The 15693-nt window shown below is 44.3% G+C and overlaps 1 protein-coding gene across 6 annotated transcripts in view; it reads right to left on the bottom strand.

Annotated features, from left to right (window-relative positions):
- Nucleotides 1-15693, bottom strand: part of magi1b (membrane associated guanylate kinase, WW and PDZ domain containing 1b) — a gene marked incomplete at its 3' end in the record, with an annotated part of 106067 nt that overhangs the window by 52800 nt on the left and 37574 nt on the right. For all 6 annotated transcript variants that reach the window (XM_079747744.1, XM_079747745.1, XM_079747747.1 and 3 more), the window contains exon 2: nt 14383-14499. In XM_079747744.1, coding sequence (XP_079603870.1) covers nt 14383-14499 — 117 coding nt within the window. The remainder of the gene's footprint in view (nt 1-14382; nt 14500-15693) is intronic.

Genomic DNA, 15693 nt, shown 5'->3' with positions numbered 1-15693 from the left:
TTCACAATACAACAGGAATAGCAGAAATATGCCATGTGCCTGTAGCTCAGCAAAGCACAGTAGTGATGGAAGGAAGCGCAATTGCTTGAGCATGACTCAAAGGTCTGGGCCCAGTGCGTTCAAGACAGCATGAGTAGGGCGTCACACATGAAACAGAGCAAGAAACTATATTCGATAAAAACTTAGAAATATACAGTATAGAGAACTTTTTGGATCACTGGTGTAAAGTGATCCAAAATACACAAATACAACAAAGAAAATAAATGACCTTTAATAATATAGTTTTTTGTCATAGGGAGTGTTTCATAGCATGAAAAATAAGTTTTAGAAGGTAATCATCAAGTTTTTTGCAAGGAAACGAGATGAAGACCATTATAGGCGGAACCACGCTAAGACCTTGGACCAGTACATACTTAGAGAGTATGTACTGAGTATGTTGTAAACTGTATTAGTGTTTACAACAGTTCTGTGGTTGTGGATTTGTGGTTGTTGGTTGTGTTTTTCCATCTGTTGGATGAACAAAATATAGTCTTACCCTTTATGTCCCATGACGGTCATTTTAGACCCGGCATACGACAGGTGTGACAATATTGATTAATGAAATGAGGAAAACATAGGGTCTTGAGGTAATTGGATGCAAAACTGAGTATTTATTTGTGATTTAAGAAAAGTTGTAGCCGCTATGAATTTGACCTGAACACTGGATGAGGATAAGCAAATGTATTTTGTAAGTGGCCAATAAATGATGCTGATTTTAAACTTTTACAGACACTTTTTTACAGTTTGCTAGTTTTGGTTGGCCAATTATGTGCTCACAGATCACGGCCTCAGGCAACAATATTGGTTTAAACAAAGCAAAGGTATATTAATTTGGTTGCAATCTGCAACCTCACCGCTTAATGCCACTAAATCGTCTTCATCGTGCCTAAAGTTTTGTTTAGGTTGGTTAGCGTGAGCATGAAAACATTTAAAGGGCTCAGAATTCACCAGCAGGAGTGAAGTAGTCATTTCAAAGTCAAACCTTATCACAAGGGGGGGTTTCCCAAACCCAGATGTATGGATGAGGCTACAGTTGGTACAGGGCACTGATCTATCCATGAAACATCTGGCTACACACTCACACTTTGCATAATGAGTAAAATGTGAAGAGGCTTGTACTGGCTGATCAACGTCACACCTGATGGTGAAACGGGAGCCCTGTAAGTGTACATGACCCTGGATGAACCGCCCCTGCCTTGCTTCCCCTTGGTCCCATCGTTTGTCTCTGTCACTCCAGTGCAGCAGAATGCTGAGCCATGATTATCCTCAAAGTAATCCAACTGAGACTTGACTCTTACGGAAGCCCAAGACTGGTATTGTGTAAAGGACTGTCCAACCACCGACAAGTGCATTACCACACACAAATACAAACACCATTAAATGAGGAAATGGCCCTTATAACAACCAACAGCTGGCCCTGCAAAAATGTTCACAGAGTTGCATGGCTACACACACACACACACACACACACACACACACACACACACACACACACACACACACCGTGGTGTGAAGGTATACAGCCACCAAATGGCTGTTTCGCAACAACCAGACAAGATAAATAAACACTATAAATTACCATTTAGTGAGTCACACCTCCTCCTGCAAAACACACACACACACACACACACACACCAAAAAAGCACATCATGATGTCATACTACAGTTAAGAATCTCTCGCATCAACCCCGATTGAGTTTAACTTAAATATTCACATAACATTCTGATCAAAACAGGACACCCTCCAACACCCACCAATTTGGGCCTGCCTCCAAATGTCTTTCTGGTTACTAAGTTACACTGCCAGGATTCTTCCAACCAGGATCAATTCATCATTGGAACACCTGCTGATTTTCCCCACAACCTATGTCCTCTGTCCTCAATGTCGAGATCAATAACAAATGTCGTGCCCTGTCATTTTCAATCACACCGATCTGAAAAGATGGTGATGCCACATCCCAAGCCACCCTTAAATGGTCAGGTGCAGGGTTGAACCAAGCCACAAACACACACAGACACACACACACACACACACACACACTTGCTCAACATTTGGCTCACAGGAGATGCAGGCAACACTGAATGAATAAAGGATGGCTGCTGAAGGGTGCCTGACCAGCATGGCCCACTGAACCACTAGGGCTGTCCTCCGACAGAGATGGTTGGTTAAGGGAGTCATCTTGTGAGATCTATACCTCGTTCATTCTCAAGCTCATCTTATTTGCTCTGGCAGACGCATTCAAGTAGCTCATCTATATTTAATTGTTGGCAAACTATTTTGGGGAGCCTCTGCTCTTGCAGAAGCTCAATACATGCAGTGAGCGAGGATGCTTGTGACATTTGTGAGACCAGTGAATGAGACAAGATAGTGCCAAAATTAGATTTGAGAGGCCAATGATATTATAAAATAGAATAGAAGGCTGATTATATTATGTAACTTTGAGACATCTAGCAAATAATGAACAGCTGATAAACAGTTCTCAATCTGGCCATTAAAAAGTTGAAACTACAGAATCCAACTCACTGAAGATATATTTTTGCTTTGTTTGTTTTGTCACGTCACTGTTCCGAAATACACTGAACCAAAAAACAAAAGGAAATTGGGTCTAGAGGTGCATGCCAAACACTCATAACAGACTAATTTTTTAGAGTGTGTGTGTGTGTGTGTGTGTGTGTGTGTGTGTGTGTGTGTGTGTGTGTGTGTGTGTGTGTGTGTGGGTGGGGGGGTGTGTGTGTGTGTGTGTGTGTGTGTGTGTGTGAGACCTACATTTAACTCCGTCCAAAACGCTACTACACGTCTTTACTGAGTGTTTGACTTTGTCTTCCTGGCCAGGATTAAGATCTTGGTGCTCCTCAATAAACCATGCGTTGGGTCGGGCATCCTGGTCGCCAGGTCGCCCTAGCGTACCCTCCTTGTCAACAACATACTCCGACTCCATTATATCTCGGCTGAAACTAACCTTCTTTACTCGCTCTTTTTTTAAAGGAATAGCAGTTTCTCCACCTTGTTGGAAATCCTGACGCAACGTTGATGATCCTGAATAAACATTTTCCTCAGGATTCAGAACCACATCTGAATGGGGGCCATCTTCGAGTGTTGGCTTGGTCTCCTCGTCCACAAAACTCTCCAACTCAACTATGTATTCATTTGAGTTATCCTGCTGTTCGCCGTTTACTCGGTCGTCCGACTTAGTGAAGGGCTGCTCGTCTCTCAGATCGTCAGCAGGTTTCTTCTTTCTTTTACGACATCCAAAGCATCCACAAAGACCGAACTGAAGAGCACTGATCATGTTTGTTGGTGTTTTTCGACTATTGCCGATTAATCCAGATACCCCTCAGTGAAATTAGGGGGGTATTATGGTGGGGAACAGAAGCCCGGTTTAAGCAACACAGTAATTATTCCAATATAGAGCACAGCCCTCGTAGGCCAATACACCGTCCAGGGATCGACCCATAATAAATATGTGTCTTAAATGGGCTATCAAGACACCCGTTTTCTCCCTGATGGATTTGCTGCTCCAAAAACACAGAAAAATAAACACCTGTTGTGTTTTTAGAAAGGCAGCGGAGACAAGCGAGTTGTGCCGAGTTAATGCGGATGCTAACTGACTTCCAATGTTTGCTGGATAAACTAAACACACTATTTTTTTGGCCGGAGGGGTAATGATGTCTTCGGTAGTCACTGGGCCTGTGTATCCAGAGTGTATTTACTTTTGATATCCTAGCGAGAGTAGGAAGAAGAGCACATTTTCTGCCCTGAAAATGTGCTGTTCGTCTGATTGAAGGCGCTGAGCTGACCAACAACAGTCAAATGGATGGCCACACCAATACAAGTACAGATCCTCAGGGCAACAGAGACGGTCTAATTAACTAACCTGGAAGATTGAGGAAATCCAAGGATACGTTTCAATATGTCTTCATGTTTCAAAGAGTAGTCACTCGACATAGCTTCAAGAGAACGGTTGAGCTCAGTGGACACTGAATACTTTCACTGATCAATAATAATCCATTCTATCATCATATTCCATCACCACCGTCCACCCCATATTACAAACGGAAGCATCCAAAATGTTCAACATAAAGGGTATGATTTATGCCATGTACATGTATTTAGGCAATGTAAGATCAATTACGACAGGATTATTTGAACCGAGCATTAGACACAATTAGAGAATCTTCCTAATAGATCATGAGAATTAAGTCTGTCATTCGGACTTACGACGTTGACGTCGTTGACAACATTGCATCATGTGTTGCCGATCACGTTTAACCAGGAAAGGCCTGTTTCTGAGCTGATATGTAACGTGTCATCTGACTGAGCCAGACCATCAGGTTCTTAGGACAACAGTCAGGGCGTGCCACAAAGTTCAACAACATGCCTGAATGGGGCTAAAAATAACAAAGTGATAAATGGCGTTATGTGGAACCTGGCCTGTTTGCAAGACTCTGAGTGTTTGAGAATTTCAAACAAATTATGAACTGAGCCAATTATATTATCTATTTGGAACCATTTTTCAAGTTATGGGTATGTTGGGATAGAAAATAATGCATACTGCGTACCATGCCATAAACACATAGTATGGAATTCAGAATGACCTAAATGCAAATACAGACGTGTCAGCAGACAACTTTGAGAATCACGCTACATTAGATTGTCTGCTGAGTGAATGTCTACTCAATGTAAGCCCAGACCTTTCTGACTTTTTGATGTTCTCAACAGAGAACCGATCAGTGCCATGAAAAGTAGGCCACCATAAATTTGTTTGGCAACGATTCAATATCATAATAGTTCTATGAATAGATTGAGCTATTTAAATTTAGCTTGTGTGCTAACACTGGGGTAATCGAGCACAGGAACAATCCAAGAGAGTGCATTCAAAGCCACTCTTGGATGAATTGATTGAAAAAATGACAACCATTAGTCATGTAGTCTATCCAGGAAAATATCTGCCACGATTTAGTGCCGATATTGGTAGTACAGGATTTATATGTGCATCCTGCACACAAAGATCGGAGGATCTGGGTGTGTTCTCGCCAAGTTAGATAGAAAGATGTTCTCTGTGAAGACTGATTAAATATTTCATGAGCCTGACCCAGTGCATCATAGAACTAGTGGCTTGTGGCACTCAACCCCCCCACACCTCACCTACCTACCTCTCCATCAACATCCTCTCCTACCACCTCTATCTATTCCTCCATCTCCCTCCGCGTTCTTTACAAAACCTCCCTTTACCCCTTAACTCTTCCTGCCTTAGCATTTTCTTTGCCAAATTTAACCCTTTCTCATTTTAACTTCTTGATGCCTTTCTCTCAGACCAAGCGTCTTACTCGAGACGCTAGAGTAGATCGCTACTCTATCTTCAAAAGTATCTGCTCACCCATTCATGTTTTCATAGTTATAGCAGTCTTGCAATAGTGATCTTGGCTATATAAAAGCCAGTGGCTATCATGCCTTGATCGACCACCTTATTGCAGGATTACTTTTGGCCCACTTTGTACTTCTTCAAATTACTTGGCCGTGACAGGCTGTGTGGCCTTGCCTTGAGCAGAATTACTTTTTCGAAATGAACAGATAACTATCTTCACCAGACGGATCGCATGCTGCCTAGACCCACAGTTCTACACACGGCGTCTACTGTTTTCATGATGTAATGTAGCTTGGTATAAAACCCACGGAAACCACTGCATCATTCTTCCACACTGCCAATATTCATTTAAATGAGCAGCCATGCAAAATAAATGCCCTGAGTAAAGAATAACCAGAAAAATGTTAAATTGTTTAAAAAAAAAAAGAGGGCTACTAATTGCCTCTTAAAGGGAGGAAAGATGAGTCAGATGTTTTGGTGTCCCTGCTGTGGGCAGATTGAGGGGTGGCCATTTTCTTTCACTGTTTCTTTATGTGGTAATGCCGTCGGATTGTGGTCGGCTCAACATTGGCAATGGTGATCGATGTATCATTTTTGTTTCCCTTATCAAAGTGAGGGAGTTGGGTTTTTGGACAGAACTCTCATTTCCGTGATCAAGTTGTGATGAAATGTTTTTGTTTGAGAAAATAATATCCTAAATCGGAGCTAGGCTCTGTGCCACTATGCGGTTTGAAATGACAATAATAAGGGTATGAGAGTGGGGAATTCATGTTCAATGCCCAGTGTCAACCATATTTATAAATAATATAAATACTACATTATTTAAGTTACGTTTTGACTTAATAATAAAGGAAAAACTGAATGATGAATTATATATTTCCCTAATCTGAAATGAACTACATTGCCGATTACGTATATAGATATAGCGGTGCTGTGTGGCTTTGTCGGTTGCCTAAGCAATAAATTATGCCCTCCTTGGATGGAATAATTCAAAGGTAAGGACTGTTTTCACACTGTCTGAGGTGAATGTACCACAACAGAAAGAGAGAGAGAGAGAGAGAGAGAGAGAGAGAGAGAGAGAGAGAGAGAGAGAGAGAGAGAGAGAGCGAGAGAGAGAGAGCGAGAGAGAGAGAGAGAGAGAGAGACAGACAGACAGACAGAAAGAGAGACAGAGAGACAAACAGACAGACATAGAGACAGGGGAGAGTGGGGTGAGAGGCCATGAGACTATGTTGTGATATGCACAACAGCCGCATTGGGCCTAATAAAGATGGATGTCCTGAAGAGCAGAGCAGATGCCGCCCCTTGCTCTCACCTGTATTAACTCCCAGTAAGCGTCAGTAACAGCCAGTAAAAAAGACTGAACCGAGATGCTACAGAAACCTGATGACTTTTTTACATTGTTGATTAAATAAACAAAGGGTTAGTTTATGCTATGTCTCTCACAGTTTCAATGTTATTTCCCCAAAGAGTGCAACACTTTGTCCTTGGGTAGGGGAACAGAATAAGTGAACAAATCCAGCTGCACCGTTCCTGTATTTCCTATACTTCAATGCCTCTCAGTCTATAGTAGCGAGCGAGGATTGAAATACATTCATCCATGTAGACGTTGTCGGCCTGTTCTCAATTCGTGCCTTATGCCATGCTAACCTGTTATTTTCATCATCCATGTTACAAGGAAAACCTAGATGACGACAACCTACATTATAAAATGCATAACATAACGGTAAACACACATAACTAGACCGTAAACGCAACACATAAGCAGCCAGGGAAAACTGGAAACATTTCAGGAAAACCATGCGTGTTCTTTGATTTCTAGGATGTTACAGCAGCATTTTGCTAAAATCTCTCAACGTAGCGCGCACACACACACACACACACACACACACACACACACACAAAATTAGAAATGTCCCCCATCTCCGCAAGCCAGCAAAGGAGTTTATGCAAAGCAGAAGACCTTATAAACACACAAGAAAGCAGGACTAGGGGTCAAGCAAGGGGTCGGTGTGTCTCTCGGCAGGGGTAGTGGCCATCTGTCTGCTTAAAGAGTTAATCCAACCCCAACCACACATGCTGCCACTCAATCACACATTTCTGCTTCTGTGATTCTTTTTTTCGGGGTGGGGGGTGTACTGAGTCAGAACGTTAGTGGTGTAGCAGCATTCCATCGTCCAGATACTCCACCTACAGCGGGGGCGGTACAGAGGGGGAGTGACCTCTCCCCTCTGTACCTCCCCCCCCCTCCCCCATCCCCCATCTAGGGTGGACTCTGGTGGGCTGGGACCTTTTGTTATTGGTGTGGGGGGGGTCTTCAGTTGGAAATTTGTTTGTTGACTCTTTGTTGACTGATGAGATAAGTTAAGATAAGATAAGGATAGCAGCAAGAGAATGCCTCCAACCGTTCTGCCTTCCACTAACACACACACACACACACCATGTGTGGACCAACATGACTTCTCCTTGAGGTGGGGAGTATCAACTAGGATGTCCGTTCAAAGAAAGACGTGGTGATGGAGCGAAATAGACAGACAGACAGACAGACAGACAGACAGACAGACAGACAGACAGACAGACAGACAGACAGACAGACAGACAGACAGAGGGAATTGAGAGGAAGCTGGTGGATGGGGGGGGCTGATCTAAAGCAGATATTGGGCCAGTGTGTGACTAAATCAGCGAGGAACCGTCTGAAAGCCCACCACCACACCAATGACAACCAGTCTTTGTCTGGGATTTATCCCCCTCTTTCTCCTCACCAAAAAGGAGTGACAGCAGCCAGGCAGATTGACCAGAGAGAAAGAGAGAGAGAGAGGGAGAAGGAGAGAGAGCGAAGACAGAAGAGAGAGGTGGGGACTAGCCTAGCATCTTGGAGGCTCCATTCAGTCAGTCCGACAGGCAGCGGCCGCCTGCTGCTAGCCAGCCTCAACGCAGGCTAATGGCTTCCAGCGTGAGCAAGCATGTCAACAAATCACATCTCACATTTGCACGAGCCAAATACAAGGCGGGCACACACACACACACACACACAAACCACAGGCATACAGAGAAACAATCCCTCCTGTCCACGGTAAGTGACACAATTTATATTGAAATCTAAATATTAATTAGTTGACAATCATAACCTCGACAGGCAGCCATAAAGAAGCCCATTAGCACACAGCCAATTTCACACACACACACGCACACGCACACACACACACACACACACACACACACACACACACACACACACACACACACACACACACACACACCAGCCCCATTCCCATTCCCATTCACCTCAGGCCGCCCGCCACACGCTTCCGTCGGACCACAACACGTCAGCCACCATTGCTGCCAGCCAGCGACGTGCCCGTCACCCACCGTTCTGACGCCTCCTGCCTGATAGTCCTCCTCACCCCCCCCCGCCCCCTCCCCCACCCCATTCCATTCTCCATCTCCAGCACCCCTCAGCCCTGAGCTCCCTCCATCCCCAACCCCCCCGTCAATTTATCCACCAACACCACCCCAACATCATGCCAGCCCCCCTACAAGGGAGAGAATACAACCACACGGTGGTGGAGGACATGTTACCTCAGTGTGCATACGGCAGCTCTCCTCCTCCTCCCCCCCCCCGTAGTCAGGCTGGACCGAGACGACGACAACACGAGAGAGACGGCGGAGAAGGGGGTGAAAAAAAATCCAATCTGCTGGGGACGAGTGGTGAAGGAGTGGAGTACACAATCTCAGTCCTCCTCTTGTCCCTCTCTCTCTCTCTCTTTCTCTCCCGCTCCCCTTCGGGGGAAGTGCCTGCTGCGATGCTGGCTCTGCCTGGCTGCCGTTCCTCCTTTTCTGCCCTGCGTCCAGCGTAGCATTCAGGGCTTTGTCAAGCTAAGCTAACGGTGGATAAACTAGCAGCATCCACACACTGGCTGTAAATGCTCCCTCGCTCCCCCTCTGTCTCACTGACACGCACGCATCTATGCACGCGCGTCTACACACAGCAATGCTAAGCTTCTGTCGCTGTGTGTCTCTCTCTCTCTCGCTCTCTCTCGTGTGCACTGACTGAGCCTTGCTGTCTCCCGTCTCCGGCACCCACATGCACCCGCCCACATATTTTTCTCTCCTCTCCCTCTCCCACTTTTCTAGATCCCTCTCATTTCATTTCAGTCTCTGCATCTCTCTCTCTCTCTCTCTCTGTCACCTAGCCTGTTCCTTAATTCATCCTTTTCCTGGCTGTCCTGTTTTCCTAGAACAAGTCTTCGCCCACACTTCTACACACACAGTGTTTGTCTGTGTATGTATGCTGTATGTGCCAGATACGCTTTATGAGGCAATCACTTAAAAAGGCGGAATTTTAGTTGTGATTTGTTGTATTTAGTTATGTGTGTACGTGTGCGTGTGTGAAGGCTTAAAATGGCCAATGTGCAGCATTTCATTGTTATAGTGCTGACCCCGGTAATGATGTGCATCAGCCTGGAAAAAGAGGGGGGATAGGGGGAGGTAGGCTGAGAAGAGTCACTAAGCCAGGGCGCACGGGTCAAAGTGCGTGGGTTTCAAGATGGCAGCCTGCTACAAAACGAAAATGTAACTTGTCAATTATGCTGCTGCATTTAGATCTACGCAGTGACAGAGATTATCTGTTTGTTGGATAAAGTTTCACGCCTTGATGGATGGGAATGACTGAATGGGAACAAGGCCAATTCCAGGACAATGTGGTTGTTCTGAAAGTTTGTAATATATTAGTCGGTATTGCGGTCTGCTGTGCAACTTGCAATAAGGAAACTTCTGGGTGGCTTTGTTGTTTTGATGGCCCTTAAAGGACCAGCGAGTTCTTATACCAGTAGGTCAACCAAAGGACTTTTTGATTTTAGTCAAACAAAATGTCTGAGTTACCAACACAAAATGCCGGAACCTTAATCACTTTCTAACTATAGATGTAATCAAAGATTTTAGAATGATTATTCTTAAAGGGCATTGTGATGCCTTCTACCAAAGGTAATCTATTGGAATTTGGGATGTGCATTAATTAAATGCAAACAAACTGAGAGGTTTGAGGAGATATCGTTGGACAAAATGGTACAACATCTATACATGATGTTCTGCTCCGTCCCATCACCAAAAATATATGCGACATCTGCATTGACTCCTTCCACTCACGGTACTATAAAATGCTATATTTCTCAAGCCTTAAAAATACTTTGTTAGCATTGAGTTTGTTAACTAGGGTTGCGTGCATGTGTGTGTTTGTGTGTGCATGCATGTATTTAGCATATGTATGATACAATCACTATGAAGACAACTGTTGACTTTATAACTTAATAAATATACTTCACAAGTTCATTATGAATCATTCAGGAGGAATTGATTGATAACAGCTTGTAGATGAAAAACAAAAAAATCACCTGAAAGGTTGACAGAACCATGGACAAAATCATATGAAATATCTTCAGTAAATCACTTTTAATCAAAAGGGCAGGTTTTAAACGAATCTGCGATAATAATGTAACACAAATAGGTGCTAATGAAAATATTTCTCTGGGAGACCAGATCTGAGATTCAACTATGCAAATATAGTATTCATCACATAATTCAGAGCCATCTTTAGATGGATATAATAGCTGTATAAATGTATATAAATACAGAAATATCCACATACATAAACTATCAGAGCTTAATTCAGCCTATAATGCCATGATTCCTTTGTGATCTGGTGGCAAAAATAAAATGGACACACATACATATGAATTAGTTCTTTTTTTCTGGATGGAGCAATAGGGGTGCCATTGTGGAGGAATTTTGCCATCTCACCACACAACCTGGCTGTGTGAAAAGCATACAACAAGCCTGCATTTTACATCATGAATCACTAACACCTCAGCTGGTAGCTCAGACGTATTCAAACACGCCGCAAATAGATCCCAACACCAAAACATGACGTGTTCATGCCAGTGTTTTGGTTTTAGCTAGCAGCACCGTTTAGCATTAGTGTGTGATGGAGTGTGCGTGTGCGTGTGATTGTGTGTGTGTTCCCATCTCGCACAATACTGCTGCCCATCCCCCTCTTTAGCCCCCAAACTCCCAAAGCCCCACCCCCGCAACACTGGGCGCTACCTCCCCCCTTTCACGGCGCCCTCTTAGCCTATATACTGGCTGTCCAATCGTCTCAACTGCCAGATCTCCGTTTTACACGTGTGTACACACACACACACACACACACACGTACACACACACGTACACGCATGCACTCGCAACCCACGGGCGGCATGCCTACCCGCAAAGCTGCCAAACACAGAGTGGCGAGTGGGAATAATGCGATAAGCAGCACCATAACAACCACACCAGACAATGCCGCTACTTGCCTTGACGGAGGTGAGGTCAGGGCTACGTTCCTCCACCCGAGTCTACACAACCAGCCCTGTCGTCTCGCTAGCGTGGTCGGCTGATCGTGGGCAGCCGGCGCAAGAAAGCACAGGAGAGGAAGAAAGAGAGGAGAGCGAGAGAAAAATGGGGGGGGGGGCAGGAAGGAGGGGAGGAGGGAGTGTGAGGCAGACGGAGAGAGAGTGAAAGTAGTAAAGGATTTAGAAGTATTGGATTGTGTGAACAAAGCATAGTGGTGTGGAGTGAGAGCAGGACAGAGCGCGGTGGTAGGAGGGCGGTCTAGAGAAGGGGGAATGCTGAGCGTGCAGATGGACTGACCACAAGGAAAGCCGACAGACGCCAGGAAAGGTGGTGGTGGTGAGGTAGGGCGGGGGTTAACGGATGGATTCGTATGGGGACAATTAGGAGTCAGCTCGGACGACCGTCACTCTCCACACTGCTTGTAGACCACTCGGTGCATCCTATATGGCTGGGCACAACAGAGCCCTGATGCACAACAGAGCCTTGGTACACTGGTCTGCTGGAATGCTTTGATTTCAACCAACAGCTGAAGCTAATGGGAGACAAATTCAGCCCATGGAGGGCAGAATAATGCTTTATGGAAAGAATTTGAAAGACAGACAGGAAGACAAATAAAAAAAAAAATCATTTATGACGGACAGGGAATGGAAGCTATTCCACAGCTGTATTATTTTCCAATCTGGTTACTATTATGTATTTACATGTTTGTGTTCAATTCTGGACGAAAAGAGACAGAGTTATCTCCACATAATGCATTTGCTAGTTGTTATACTGGTATAGATGTTTGATAAGTAACAATAAGTTGGAGGTAAAAAATCTGTGAAAAGTAAAATGTGGGTACTGGGTCAAATGCAATGGTCAAATGCATGTGCAAAGCAGGGGTCATTTTAGACCCTGTCTACTCTTTATAAGCTCAGCCATTTACTTTTATTTTTATTTTTGTGTTTAAGTGAACCCCTTTTCAGATGTATTGTCCAAAAGGTTTCATGCCATTCATCCAAACGGTAAGGGAGCTGATAGTTTGAATGAAATCAGTGTCGGAAAGGAGTCAAGGGACCCATCAATTCTCCTTTAACATGTACCTACAACCAACAGATGCATAATATATATATCCCTATCAAAAATGTCCTGTCTCCCAGTCCCCTAGTGAGGAGCCTTTATAATAACCCATTGCAAAATGTAACAAAGTCATGTAAATCTCATTTAGGGCAAAGCCCCCTAAAGGTAACATACTACACCGCCTCCAGGACAGCCCCCATGTCCGGACAGAAAGGGTTAACGTATGGCTGGGCAGAGGGAGGCTAACCAACAGTGTTATTCTCCCGCTCACATCAAACACACACACAATTCTCCATCTGTCTCTCCACCTGCTTGCTGTTCATTAATCAAGCCTACACACACACAAAACATGGACACATACACTGCTATTCACTGACCTCAACTGACCACTACACAATCAGAGTTTAAGTCATACACGCAGGTGCATATTTGATTGACTGCCTTTGCATTAGAATTCATCCGTTCATATAATTGGGATAAACTTTACACATGACCCCAACATAGAGATACAAACATTGCTATTGCACAACTAACAAGATGTGATGCTACACGACTGTTCCAAAATAAGAATGAAACAGGTTTCAGCAATTGCATAGCTTTACAATTTCCACAACAACTCGATGTAGGAATACAATTTGTCGTTTGTTGCAAACAGCAGTTTTTACGAGCGGGCCATAGACCTCAGAGTGATTAGGAGGGCCCATTACAACGGGACCCTGACCTAATCCAGTGTCTGGCTGACATACGGCCCTGGACATTCGGCTGATGAATTCCTCTGAAGAGACCCCAGAATAAAGATCCTCATTTGCGTGAGAGGGTCGTGGTCAAAAATATTGAAAAGCCCACCAAAGAGAGGCATTTGGGGCCGGAGTGTGTTGGCTTCAGGTGCTGAAGAAGTAAAAAGCATTGAAATTGTGAAGGAATCTAAAGACGAATAAGGTGCTGAAAAGTCTAAATGTTGGCCTTCTAAAATATTCAGTACTGGTTCAATAAAAAGAACCAGGCTGAAATGATTTCCCAGAGCCTCAAACCTTCTGAAACTATGTCCAGGACATCCATGAACACATCTGTATCAATCATGTACCAATTTCACATGTTGATACAAGGGGGCTGTGGGGATCCATTACCAACTTAAACCTGACAAGAACACTTAAACATTATCGTTCAAGTTAGTTTTTATAACACTGGAAAGGAAATTCCAGTGAAATTTCAAAGTCTCTGCAGCTAGCTTTCAACACGGCAATACCCAGGAAAAATAGAATGCTTGTGTGGGAGGAGGTGTTCGAAGGGTAGGATTCCTGGATTACAAGGTTTGGCGGCGGCAGAGATCACAAGCTGCTATAAGGATGCAGGTGAACTACAAAAGAGGCGACGCATTTAATCACCAATGCGATTGATCCTACCAACCGGGGAGAGTACTGGTCTATTGATTTCTCAAGGCGCCAAGACCTTCTCTTGTAAATCAGGCGCTATTGGTAAAAGCAATGTATACAAACAGACAACGTATAGAGGGCCGTGGGGCATCACTTACAAGGCACGGCGTGGCGATAGAGGTTCTCCCGGATGGTTTGTTGCAGCTGGTGGTCGGCGGAGGACTTCTGGAAGCGCAGGCTCAGGTAGTGCTTCAGGTCCTTGTTCAGCTTGTTTCCTGTCAAGAGGAGACAAACAGGAAATGGGTGTGAGCGAGGGCATCGCACAAAATACGCTTTCCAATCCCAGGCCAGAAAAAACAAATAAACACAAGGTAACACATTAGTGTCATGAACGGAGAGAAGTGACACATGACTACCAAGTGTGAGCAGGCCTCCCATCTTGCTTTGAGTGGAAAACTGTATAAATGGATGAGGAGGCGATGCGAGGTAAAGATAGACAGCAAGTTGGTTTTGTGCGTGGAAAGGGTTAATTGCAACGCTGCCATTGTCACTCTCATGGGTTAGCTGGCAACAAGCCACCCTTTCCCGTCGCACTAGAAAACACTACGTCTGGCACCGGGGTTCAGTGGCGACCCACGGCTTGGCCATCTGGACCTCAGACATGAAACCTCAGACACAGTGGGTCTCTGAAGATAAGCCAGGCAGTGATGGGAATGCGTTGTGGGTTATGGTTTGTATCTGTGTGGCTTGTAGCAAGCCATGATTACAACTGATGCTGGTGAATGTTACAGTGAAACATGAGAGGAATCAAAACGTACATGTCCAATGCAATCATGGTTTGTGAAAGAAAACAAGCACACCTTTGCACTGTATATTTCAACAACTCTGTGTCGTGATCCCTCCGTGAATATAAATCTAGTGTTATTGTAAACCAGAAACAGCCTGTTATTAATATACCATACATCTATAGACTCTGATTGGCAGTTTGGACCATTTGTGGCCGTCTTGGAAAAGCATAGAACATAGTCATAAAAGGCCCAGGATTTTGTTTCCATGGAAACAATGAGTGCGTGCCTGTGTGCGCAAGTGTTGTTAAAGACGGTGGAAGCTCAGTGTGTGGAAAGTTGTACAGCGAGGAAAGGGGGGGTGCTCAATGAAGACTTGCTATCAAATATGTAACACCCCCATACAAACCACTACAATGCCAACGTCCTTCCCCCAAAATCATGGCAAATGTAATTTACACACAGCTGTTTCTGTACAATAGTGCTCATTTCACAGTTGAGCCGTACTATACAGTACATCATCAACCCTTCAAGCAAAGGGGTTTCTGCAAGTGTTGCACGGTATACCGATACTAGAAAGGTATCACGATACCCTCACGCAAAAAACGATACGATACGCTAATTTTTTAGCATTGATACTTTTATAAAAAAAAGAGAAATATGAAAGAAAAAAATACTTTGAAC

The sequence above is a fragment of the Pollachius pollachius genome (genome assembly GCF_949987615.1).
Source record: "Pollachius pollachius genome assembly, chromosome: 12".
NCBI classification, from domain to species: domain Eukaryota; kingdom Metazoa; phylum Chordata; class Actinopteri; order Gadiformes; family Gadidae; genus Pollachius; species Pollachius pollachius.
The sequence above is the reverse complement of the archived record's forward strand: the minus strand, read 5'-3'. Positions and strand labels throughout refer to the sequence as shown.